At 41.9% G+C, this 12,500-nt stretch overlaps 1 protein-coding gene across 7 annotated transcripts in view; it reads left to right on the top strand.

Annotated features, from left to right (window-relative positions):
* Positions 1–12,500, top strand: part of LOC123499163 (excitatory amino acid transporter 3-like) — a 134,329-nt gene that overhangs the window by 81,148 nt on the left and 40,681 nt on the right. Inside the window, exon 1 of one of the 7 annotated variants that reach the window (XM_045246855.1) lies at positions 5,204–5,309. The exons of the other annotated variants lie outside the window; for them this stretch is intronic. Within the exon in view, the coding sequence (XP_045102790.1) occupies positions 5,287–5,309 (23 nt within the window). The 5' untranslated portion in view covers positions 5,204–5,286. Of the gene's footprint in view, positions 1–5,203; positions 5,310–12,500 lie in introns of those variants that run through there. 7 annotated transcript variants of the gene reach the window in all.

Below are 12,500 nucleotides of genomic sequence, written 5' to 3'. Positions count from 1 at the left end.
CCCCACGCTCCCTCCCGTACCTCCCTCGCGTCTTTCCCCCTCTTACCTCTCTCTATCTGCTCTCTCTCCCTCTCCACTCCCTCTCCACTCTCACTCGTCCCTCCCCATCAACCGTGAATGCTCTCAAGCTATATAAAGAAGTGCTCACCGGTGCCGCTCTTACTTCAAGGACTAATGTGACGACCAATGCTTAGCGAGAGGTGGTGGTGGTGGTGGTGGTGGTTTTTATCATCACATTCTTCTTTTGTTCTTTCTTTTTTTGTATTCGTTTATGTTCCTCTTCTTTATTCCCCCTCACTTCATGCATTTCTCTTCCTTCCCCACATTTTTCTCTCTCTGTCTCTCTCTGTCTCTCTCTCTCTCTCTCTCTCTCTACTTTCCCTCCATGCCTTTCCTCCATCCCTCCATTCTTTTCTCATTACTCTATTCCCTTTTCTCTCCCTTATCCTGTCTCTCTTTTTTCCTTCACAGTGACAGAGAGACAGACAGACAGAGATGGAAAAAAGTGAATAAAAAATGGGATGATGGATGTCTTGAGGGAAAAAGGTCAAGGCTGAGGGACACATGATATTTGTTTTAAGGTTCTTTTCTCTTGTTTTATCGCCCGTATTCAGAAATGCCCTCCTCTCTCACTACGACAGTTTTCCAAGGCCACAGAGACTACTAGCCGGGTTTACAAGACAGCTTTTCCTTTTTAATAAACTAGAAATCTTGCCTATCACAAGAATCATAAAAAAAAATACTCTTAAAAATCTCGAGTATCTTCAATACCTTCAGTACTGGAACGCATTTCTACCTTAAGTTTTGGGTATGATTAGACGATTTTATTGACATTAGGAAGGGTCAATGGAGGTCAGAAGGTTAAGGGCTAGAGTCTTCACTAGTTCAATCCCCACGCAAGTATCTGAAGCTGTATAAAATCATCAAATAGTAACTAGAATGAATATGAAAACACGTCATGGTACTGAAGAGGTTAGAAGACACTAGTATCTTCAACTGGAGCCCTTGGAAAGCAGTGATGGTGAGAGAGCAAAGGCTTTCAGAATACTCGCCTGTGTCTTAAGTTTAAAGTCAGCGTGTATTTTGAGAGGCGCGTCTTCTTAAGTAACTGAAAACCTTAGCTCGTGAACTGGGATATTTATTACAGTGTTCTTTCTGTGTAGATAATAGAAAAGAGTTTTTGAAGTATATTTATTGCTATTGTTTTCTGTTAATTATTTTGGTCTCTTGTGTGGTGTGTATGAGAGAGAGAGAGAGAGAGAGAGAGAGAGAGAGAGAGAGAGAGAGAGGGGAGGGGAAGGCAGCAGGAACAAGGAAAAAAATTATGAAAAGAAAGATTGAATGAACATGTGAAGGAAGATTGACTGGATGAATCGAAAGAGAGAGAGAGAGAGAGAGAGAGAGAGAGAGAGAGAGAGAGAGAGAGAATGCGTGTATGTGCAAATAAGATCTTCACCAAGCTATCTCTCTCTCTCTCTCTCTCTCTCTCTCTCTCTCTCTCTCTCTCTCTCTCAGCTGGACACGAAGAAAGTTTACCGGAGAACAGAGAAAGAGAGTGACAAAGTAAATAAAGGAAGGAAGGAGGGAGGGAGAGACAAGAGAAGAAAAAGTTTTCCTCGAGCTTCTCTTTATTGTTCTCTCCCTCCCTTATTTCCTCCTTCTTTCCCCTCCTTCCTTTTTCTCCTTTGCTCTTCCTCTCTTTCCTTCCTCTTTATTCTTGCTAACTTTTAATGATCACTCCTAATGCGCATTTCGAGAGAGAGAGAGAGAGAGAGAGAGGATTCAAGGTCGTTGTTGTTATTGTGATCAATCGAGGACATGTTTGTCAGTTTAAACTTTCTTTTCCTCCTCCTCCTCTTCTATTTTCCCTCTCGCTCCTCCTCCTTCCTCTTTTCTTCGTTGTACTCTTTTTCCTCCATCTCCTCCTTAGCTGTCTTTTCTCCTCCTCCTCCTCCTCCTCCTCCTCCTCCTCCTCCTCCTCCTCCTCCAAAGGTTAAAGGAGGTCAGTCATATGTTTTTGCAGTTTAAGAAAGAAAAAGAAAAGTGTGTGTGTGTGTGTGTGTGTGTGTGTGTGTGTGTGTGTATGACGTCAGAAGATATGTATTTATATGAGAGAGAGAGAGAGAGAGAGAGAGAGAGAGAGAGAGAGAGAGAGAGAGAGAGAGAGAGAGAGAGAGAGAGAGAGAGAGAGAGAGAGAGAGAATCAGAAAAATATTGACATCAAACAAGATACGAAAAAAAAAAGGATAAAGAAAAAAGCAACTCCAGGAAAACCAACAGTACAAAAATAAAAAAAATAAAATAATCTGGACGAAAAGAAAAGAAAAAGAAAAAGAAAACGAGTAGAAAAATCAGACCAGGGAGAAAAAAATATATATATGTACACTTCATAGAAAACGGAACTCGTATACATATATTCATGGAGGACTATTGTATATATTTCCCCGGAGTACAAAGGAGTAGTGGTGCGTTGCTCTATGGAAAACGAGGCAAAACAACGCAGCGTGAAAGGAAATGGAAAGAGAGAGAGAGAGAGAGAGAGAGAGAGAGAGAGAGAGAGAGAGAGAGAGAGATATGTGGAGATAGAAAGAGGAGGAGAAGAAGAGGAGAAGAAGAAGAAGAAGAAGAAGAAGAAGAAGGAGGAGGAGAAGCAAGGGAGGAAAAGAGGAGTAATCTAGCAAAGACGTAGGAAGGGAAGTTAATAAGGGAGAGGAGGAGGGGAGAGAAGCCCCGAGGGAGGGGAGAGGCTGGGAGAGGGGCGTCAGTATGGAAGGGAGAGGCTGGGAGAGGCAGCGTGGGAGGGAGAGGGGAGGGAGAGTAGGGTCAGTCTCACCTCAACAAGACACTTCCTCCTCGTGTCGAGACTAGAAGTAAGAGAGACATAACCACACACACACACACACACACACACACACACACACACACACACACACACACTCAAAGGGATGTATATTTTAAGCCTCCTTTTTATTAAGTCTATTCACTCGTGCAAGCAAACCCACTCAGATCTGATCCTAATATACACGCATACAGAAATCATTATATTTTTTACCTCTACACTTTTATTCGCCTTTGGTCAAGACTATTCAAAGGAAACTAGCTTTTTTAATGTATTTTTGGGGACAGTTTGATATGAATATGTGTAGAAATTCCTTGCCTATACACTTTTACTCGCCTTTGGTCAAGACTGCTCAAAGGAAGGTAGGTTTCTTAATGATATTTTGGGGGAACAGTTTGATATGAATAGGTGTAGAAATTCATTATGTTATCCACGAGTTGAGGTCAAGATTTCACGAAAGAAATGGCTCGTAAATTCACTAGGAGTGTTGTAAAATCATTGTTATCCACGAGTTAGTTGTGGTGAAGCTTGCACGAAAACAAGAAATAAATAATGGCTCTTTTCTAACCTTTCTAATTACTAGTGTTATAAAATTCACGAGAAAATGGATTTTTTAATGGATATTTATGGTTATGTGAGTGTCAAAAAGGTGGTACTTTGAAGCCAAGGTTATTAAAGTAATCAGGTATTGCAATTATGTGCTCGGGGGAAGGAATTGATTGCAGAAATGAAGAAATGAGCAATGTAAGGATGGAATTATGAGTCTTGGTTAATTTTTTGCTCTTTTTTTTCCTAAATGACTACAGTGAAAATGTTAAGAAAAAAGTCGTTTTAGTTTTCGTCCTATCTTCCTTGTCGTTTTTTCCTCCTTCTCCTCCTCTCCTCCTCCTCCTCCTCCTCCTCCTCCTCCTCCTCCTCCTCATCCTCATCCTTCTCCTTCTCCTGCTTCTTTCTTCTTTCAATTCATCATCATCATCATCATCATCATCATCATCATCATCATCATCCTCACCAGTCTCTTCGTAAGCTGAAAGGCAACTAATTCGAGAGAGAGAGAGAGAGAGAGAGAGAGAGAGAGAGAGAGAGAGAGAGAGAGAGAGCTAATCATAAGCAATCTAGTTCTTGCGTTACTTGATGCTTCTCTTTGAATATTGTGCAAGTGTGAAAGGGCGAGAAGAGCAGCTTGGTTCTTACGATCTTGACTCACTGGCAGGAAAGCAAGAAAAATAAGAATAAGAAATAGAAAACTGTGCGTGAAATACCTAAAAGAAATATCAAAATCCTGGAGAGAGAGAGAGAGAGAGAGAGAGAGAGAGAGAGAGAGAGAGAGAGAGAGAGAGAGAGAGAGAGTGTGTGTCAATCCTATGTAGCCTTATTTATTGATCTGCTTCCATTAATCCGAAATTATCTTTTCTATTGCTTCATTTTCATCATCACCACCACCACCACCACCACCACCACCACCACGTACAACCAAGGAAAGAATAAAATAAAACATGGAAGAAAAAAAGCTCGTGGAATAAAAAAGAAATAGGGCAAGTGAAAATAAAGCACAGGTAAATAGAGTAAACGGGAGAGATTGGAGTGCTTTACATACCTCGAAATACCAGAGCCAGCATTCAATTCCCTTAACAATTATTATTCCAGCCAGTTGCCTCACACCTTTCTGTCCAATGTCATGTTGTTTTTCTCCCGAGCTTTTAATTGGTTCCCTAACAGAAGCGTGGCCATAACAGCCTTAGTGCAACAATCCATACAAATCAATAGGGTTTAATTGAAATACACCAGCAGTTTATCCCCCCTCGTGTATTTTTCACTCGTTATGAGGACGCGACACAGCGGCACCTTAGTCATAATTCAGTGGCATGTACTTTGGAAAGCCATAGAAATGAATACAGTTTAATTCAATATGTGTAGTGGTCCATCTTTTTCTGTTGTGTGTGTGTGTGTGTGTGTGTGTGTGTGTGTGTGTGTGGTAACTCAGTGATATTGCAGTCTTTGTGTACTTTGTGAGGTGAAGAATGGACCGTTTTCTTCCTATAGTCATATTTCAGTCTAGAACACTCTGGGAAAGAAAAGACACACTGCTTTCCTTCTTACTTTAAAATACTTGCCACATTATAACAGTTCGGTGTTTCCTGTTGGCGTGACATGACAAAAAAAACTCAACCTGGAGATTTTCTTGTGTTATCTCAAGCTTTTTGTTTTTTCCCGTGGCTAGGAGCGTTGCATCACCTCCACTTAATTATAAACAGTAGCGTTTTCTCTCACTACGCGTTTCCTCTCACTACATGTCATTGCTCTCTAGGATTTATTTACTGTGTGACGCTCTAGTGCTGCCCTCGGACCCATGTATTATTTGTTACATGCTCTGACGCGTGTTTTCCGGTACTCCTGTCTGTGCACTTATCCTAGGCAGTGTAGCGGGGCATTGTGTCTTCCTTGAGATGGTGTGGCCAGGGTTTTCAAGGTAATGGTCACAAACGGAACAAGTGTTAGTGATTGAGTGCGTTTGAAAATGGAGTGGGGAATGAAAATGGAGGGAATGGAAAGGAACTGAGGAATGAAAAGGGAATGAGGAATGAAATTGTTTAGTGTTTATTAAGAATTGTATGAAATAGTGGTGTCTCTTGTTCGTGGTATTTATTTTTTTTCCGTTCTGGTGTTTATTTTCTCTTGGTTAAGTGTTCTGTTTGGTGTTTCTTCGGAGTATTAGTGTTTATGGAACTTTCTCGTCTCGTCTCGTTGGTTATCTTCATTTCTTTCTCATGTACTTTACCAATATTGAACCAAATGTTGCAAGTATTTCAGTATTATGTAAGATTGTTTCACGTTACGTTTTCCCCACTTCACAACGGCCTTCCTTCCTCTCACAGGATTAGCAGCAGTATTATTAAATGACTTCCTTGCGTCGTTTACAAATACTAAGCCAACTGTTGGAAGTGTTTCAATAGTGTGGACGATTTTTTTTTAGTTGACCTTTACCCACTTAGCTTTGGCCTTCTTTCTCTCATTCCTAGCAGTAGTAGTAGTAGTAGTAGTAGTAGTAGTAGTAGTAGTAGTAGTAGTAGTAGTAGTAGTAGTAGTAGTAGTAGTATAGTAGTATAGTGGTAGTAGTAGTAGTAGTAGTAGTAGTAGTAGTAGTAGTAATATAGTAGTAGTAGCAGTAGTATAGTAGTAGTAGTAGTAGTGTGGTGATAGCAGTTCCTTCCTTACTTAATTCACAACAAACAAGTCAAAGCGTTTCACCAAAATGTACAATAATTTCACGTTACTCACAGCGTAGACAAAATAGGACCTGTACTTTAAGATACGTTCGGTGTTAACACAGAACACTCACATCTCTTCTAATACTTACTTCGTTCCCGGTAATTGTGCTGAATATTACTACCTATAACCCAAATGAGCTAAATAAAAACACTAATTTCTTGAGTATTTTCCAACATCGGGATTAAAAATAGATAGCATGCGATTAAATGGAGAGCAGGAGGCAACACTTGTTCGTACGGTGCTAATATTCGCAGGTGCACTATCGCCCGTATAGTTTATGGGATAGTAAAGGATAAGATCACGGGCAATGAACTATTAGTGCCAGATTAATGGTGGTATTGGTGGGAGGGCGCAGGAAGAGAGGCACTGAGTTGGCACTGTGAGGGTGTACTGGTGTGGTATAAGTTGTTTGTTTGTGTTAGTCGTGGTATGGTGTGGGTTGTATGAGTAGTTGTAGGATCCAATGAAAAACAATCGCTTCTACTATTACTGTTGCTACTACTACTACTACTACTACTACTACTACTACTACTACTACTACTACTATTATTATAATGACAAACTTTTTTTCCTGAATATAATAGCGAGTGTGGAAGAGAAATAGTGATTGTGGTGAGCATTAAACTACTATTACTACTACTGCTACTATTACTACTATTATTACTACTACTGCTACTACCACTGTTACTACTACAACTACCACCACCATTACTACTACTACTACTACTACTACTACTACTACTACTACTACTACTACTACTACTACTACTGCTGCTGCTGCTGCTGCTGCTGCTTCTGCTAGTATTACCACCACCACCACCACTACTACTACTGCTGCCACCACTACTAGTACTACCACCCCTACCACTACCACAACCAATACTACTACTACTACCACTACCAATACTACCGCAACCAATACTACTACTATACTACTACTACTACTACTACTTCAACCAATACATTACTACCACAACAAAGCTCACAAAATGTCACCTTTGCCTGCCCTCCATTACCTCAGCACTAGTGGACAGCTCTGCTCATGTTTTTTTTTTTTTTCCGACACACTGAGGCGCTCGCTAACTCACTCTTGCTCCATGTCAGTCACAGTCAGCCAGCCAGGACACTCCCTCATCATTTCACGCATAAATTAACATATATTCTCACATCTTCCTCTTTACGACACTCCTCTGCTCATATTATCAGCTATTTTCTTTGCGTGTTTACTCGTTCTAGCTTCCCTTGCCGGGTACTTCCCAGAAACGTTTTTCCCGACCGTCCAGGCTGCACACCTACCAGGACTCGATGCTGGTAACTTTAAGAATGTTCCCAAAGCAAGTTTTCAAGCCATAAAGCCATTTTTTAAGCTCCCAGAAGGCACTGTTTCTCTCGTGAAGACAATTTTTCGTCCCCAGAAGGCAATTTTTTTTCCTTTCTCCCTCTCTTTCTCTCTCCGGGCGATTCTTCTCACTTTTTTTTTTTTGCTTGTACCATCCGAAAGCGATCGCTCTTGCCGCCGTGCTCTCCATTGGAATCCGCAGGAGGGAGGGCCGCGGGACACACAGGCGGTACCAACACTCCCTTGGCGGTGCTGCTACACGGCCTGCGTCAGGGGCGTAATGGCGGGGAGACAATATGCTGGTGTCGGTGTGTGGGTGGGTCGGGATGAGTGGGTGGGTGGCTGGGTGACTTGCTGAGTGTATGCGTCTGTCTTGAAGCATTTGTTGGTATGAGTGAATGAATGTACTCTCTCTCTCTCTCTCTCTCTCTCTCTCTCTCTCTCTCTCTGGTCCAAACAGCTCGTAATCCCACACAGCGCGGCTATTCTGCATTAAATTCCTCATTAGAAGCACGAAAGCCGCCCCGCGTTCATCAGAATTGAATCCAGGCAAACATTCGCTGAGGGAAGAAAAACACACGCTCTCCACACCCTCTTGTCCTTCGTAATTAAACCGCGTCACTGAACCACACACACACACACACACACACACACACACACACACACACACACACACACACACACACACACACACACGGATTTAGATTTCAATGAGCACAAGAACACAAAGACACAAATTATAATGAGGACAATTTAGGTTACGCTCCATATTCAAGCTATATAAAAGAACGTCTGTTATTATCAAGGGCACAGCTCATTACATAGAACACAAGGAAACAAGACGTACTAGTGCAATGATTAACAGTGCTTACTCACCACACGCACAATAATTCATACGCATTCACTGTACATACACGGACTAATATACATACATACATACATACATAACGAACCACATTGATGAAAAACAGGAACACACACACACACACACACACACACACACACACACACACACACACACACACACACACACACACACACACAATGACACGTATTCAGAAACGGTCTTCTCTCTCGCTACTCGCGCATTGATAAGTCACAGAGATGATTAACCAATTTCTCAAACATATTTCTCTCGTTAGCAATCTTACTTATCTCTCACTATCATCGTAAAAACATCCTCAAAAACCTCAGTATAAATGACGTCAACTATAGCGCCTTGAGATTAATAGAGCTTTGGTGACAGTGTGGTAAATAAGAATTGTTATTTTTCTTTAATCTATCCGGTATACTGAGCCGCATTTTTTACCTTGAGTTTTTAGTATGATTATTGTATTGACACTGGGAAGAGTCTGTGGAGGTCAGAATATTAATGGCAAGAGTCTTCACTATTTTAATCCTGACATAAATTTCAGAGGCTGCATGAAATCATCAAATAGTAAGCAGAATAAATATGAAAACATGTCCTGACACATATATTGATGACTCAGAGTGACTTGCTTAAGGGAAGATGGCTCGAACCAACGTCGGGAATACAAGGACACACTTTCTCATGGTGACACTAAAAAGGCGGAGCGTAGAAATGTTTCCCAATAACCTAAAACTCATACGCATCACACACACACACACACACACACACACACACACACACACACACACACACACACACAATGACACGTATTCAGAAACGGTAGCTCAGTGGTTAGAGCGCTGGCTTCACAAGCCAGAGGACCGGGGTTCGATTCCCGGCCGGGTGGAGATATTTGGGTCTCCTTTGACGTGTAGCCCCTGTTCACCTAGCAGTGAGTAGGTACGGGATGTAAATCGAGGAGTTGTGACCTTGTTGTCCCGGTGTGTGGTGTGTACCTGGTCTCAGGCCTATCCGAAGATCGGAAATAATGAGCTCTGAGCTCGTTCCGTAGGGTAACGTTTGGCTGTCTCGTCAGAGACTGCAGCAGATCAAACAGTGAAACACACACAGAGCCTCTCCCACACACATTGACTTCTGAGGGCGTTTCACTTGACCTATCTTATCATGCTTGTGAAATGGATGAAGATGGTCCTTCCTCGGGGCAAGGGGAAGGCAGGGCCGGAAGGTGGCTGCGGGTTACGCCTCTCTCTCCCTCCGTCCCTCCCGCTGCGCCTCTGAGTATCCATCACTGTAGTGGCGTATCCTACCTCCCCCAGTGAAGAGGACGAGGCCAATGATGCAGGATGTAGGGGAGGCAGGGAAGGCTAGGCTACTCCTCCTCCTCCTCCTCCTCTTCTTGTTCTCCTGCTCCTCCTGTTCTCCTGCTCCTACTTCCATTCCTGCTCTTGTTTTTTTTTTTTATCTCCCTCTCCTTCTCTTGTTCTCCTGTTCTTGTTTTTCTCCTCTTCCTCCTCCTACTCCTATTCCTGATCTTGTTCTTCTTCTCCTTCTCCTGTTGTTCTCCTGTTCTTCCTCTTCTCCTCCTCCTCCTCCTCTTCTTGTTCTCCTACTCCTCCTCCTCCTCCTCCTCCTCCTCCTCCTCCTCCTCCTCCTCCTCCTCCTCCTCCTCCTCCTCCTCTTGTTCTTCGGTTTTTACTCCTGTTCCTTCTCTTTTCTCCTCCTCCTCCTCCTCTTCCTCCTCCTCCTCCTTCTCGTGCTTCTATAATATCGTTTTAATTAGTTTTCTCATCTTACTTTCCTTGATGCTTTTTGCCATTTAGTCTTTTCTGTCTGTTAATCTGCTTCTTTTTTGTCTCTATTCCTTCCTCTTCTCTGTTTCTTCATCCTCTAGTCTTTGTTTTATGTCTTTTTGAGTTGTGTCTTATTTTCGTGTTTTGCTGTTTTGTTATTGTTTGTATACTCTCTCTCTCTCTCTCTCTCTCTCTCTCTCTCTCTCTCTCTCTCTCTCTCTCTCTCTCTCTAAGCCAAAATGCCGCCGCCTCCTCAGGTTCACTTCTAATAAGCTTACTGTATTAGGAAACATGTGTACCAACCTTCCATTTTCCTTTTCAATGTAGGTCACGCTCCGTCCGTCTGTGTGTGTGTGTGTGTGTGTGTGTGTGTGTGTGTGTGTGTGTGTGTGTGTGTGTGTGTGTGTGTGTGTGTGTGTGTGTGTGTGTGTGTGTGTGTGTGTGTGTGTGTGTGTGTGTGTGTATGTGTGTGTTTATTTGGGGGTCATTAGTGTTTGGTGAAGCTTAGTGGCTTATTTTTATTTTCTCCGTTTAAGAGTTGTTTTTATTTCATTTTTATCCTTTTTTATCTTTTTTTTATATAGTTATTTTATTTATTTATTTATTTTTTATTTTTTTTTTTTGCTGTAAGAGTGTTACTGTTGCTGCACTACAAGGAGGAAGTCTCTCTCTCTCTCTCTCTCTCTCTCTCTCTCTCTCTCTCTCTCTCTCTCTCTCTCTCTCTCTCTCTCTCTCTAGCAACATGGTCGTTCAAAAAACAATGGGGGACAAACAATGCACACCTGCTTCTCAACAATGCACCGAGGTTTTTTATTTTTTCCCTTGTGTGTGTGTGTGTGTGTGTGTGTGTGTGTGTGTGTGTGTGTGTGTGTGCGTGAGTGCGTGCGTGCGTGTTTTTGTTATTGTTTTGTTTTCCGGCCCGCGGCGTAGCAGTGTTTCGATCATTATGTCCCTCGCACGTAAACAAGAGCGCTCTATGTAAGTATTACGTAACACTATATGAGAGAGAGAGAGAGAGAGAGAGAGAGAGAGAGAGAGAGAGAGGGAGAGGGAGAAGGAGAAAGAGAGTATGTGTTTGTATTTACTAAAGATGCGTTCCTCCTCCTCCTCTTCCTCTTCCTTTACGCTTCTTCACTCATACCTCAGTCACATTAGATTAGACAGTTGAGTTTATTAAAATGCTCTTTTAAGTACCAACATATCAACTGTAATTTGTTTTTCCTTTCTGTCCCTTTACCCTCCTCCTCCTCCTCCTCCTCTTCCTCCTTCATTTCCTCCTGCTTCTCTTTTAATAATGCATTCATGTGTAGCTCAGTCTCTCCTTACACAAGAAAGTTATTACTCTCCCGGCAACTCCCAGCGGCAGGACTCCTCACACGGGCCGCCTTGTTGCCAGTATTGGTGTGGCCTCTGCCTCGGGTCAGCTGCGATGAGGAAGGCTGGTTTGATTTAGACCCTTGAGTACCATGACGCGTTTCCATATTTATTCTGCTTACTATCTGTTATACGGCTTCAGAAACTCATGTCGGGGATTAAAATAGTGAAGACTGGCCGTTAAGCTTCTGACCTCCATAGACCCTTCCTAATGTCAATAAAATGGTCTAATAGTACACAAAATTCAAGATAAAAATGTGTCCCGTTATTGAAGAGGTTAAGAACACATTGAAGGAATTAAGAACACACACACACACACACACACACACACACACACACACACACACACACACACACACACACACACACACACACACACACAAAACAGGTAAATGCAGCAATTTTTTTTTAGCATTTAATTATGGTACATAACGATTAGTTGAAGTGAGTAATTATTGAAACAGCTGCAAAATTAATGACTTATCCTCGTATATTGTTTTCTTCCTCTGGTGTGAAATTTCCGTTGAGTTGACAAATACTTACTTTGCCTTAGTAGTTTTAATTTAGGTTTGTGAGTACGATAATGAAACTTAACCTCTTGAGTAGTGGAACGCATTTTTATCGCGAATTATTAGTGTGATTAAACGATTTTATTGACATTAGGAAGGGTCTATGGAGGTCAGAAGTTTAATGGCGACAGTCTTCACTATTTTAATTCCTCGTATAAGTTTTTGAAGTTCTATGAAATCACCAAAAAGTAAGTAGAATGAATAAGAAAACACGTCCTGCTACTGAAGAGATTAATCCCTTCCGTACTGAGACACATATTTGTGTACGATTAGACCATTTTATTGGCATTAGGAAGGGTTTATGGAGGTCAGAAGATTAATGGCTTCACTAATTTAATTCCCCATATAAGTTTCTGAAGCTGTATGAAATCACCAAATAGTAAGTAGAATGAATATGAATATGCGTCATGGTACTAAAGAGATTAACCATGATTTGGCACTCAGACCT

Source organism: Portunus trituberculatus, chromosome 49 (assembly GCF_017591435.1).
Source record: "Portunus trituberculatus isolate SZX2019 chromosome 49, ASM1759143v1, whole genome shotgun sequence".
Lineage (NCBI taxonomy): Eukaryota > Metazoa > Arthropoda > Malacostraca > Decapoda > Portunidae > Portunus > Portunus trituberculatus.
The sequence above is the reverse complement of the archived record's forward strand: the minus strand, read 5'-3'. Positions and strand labels throughout refer to the sequence as shown.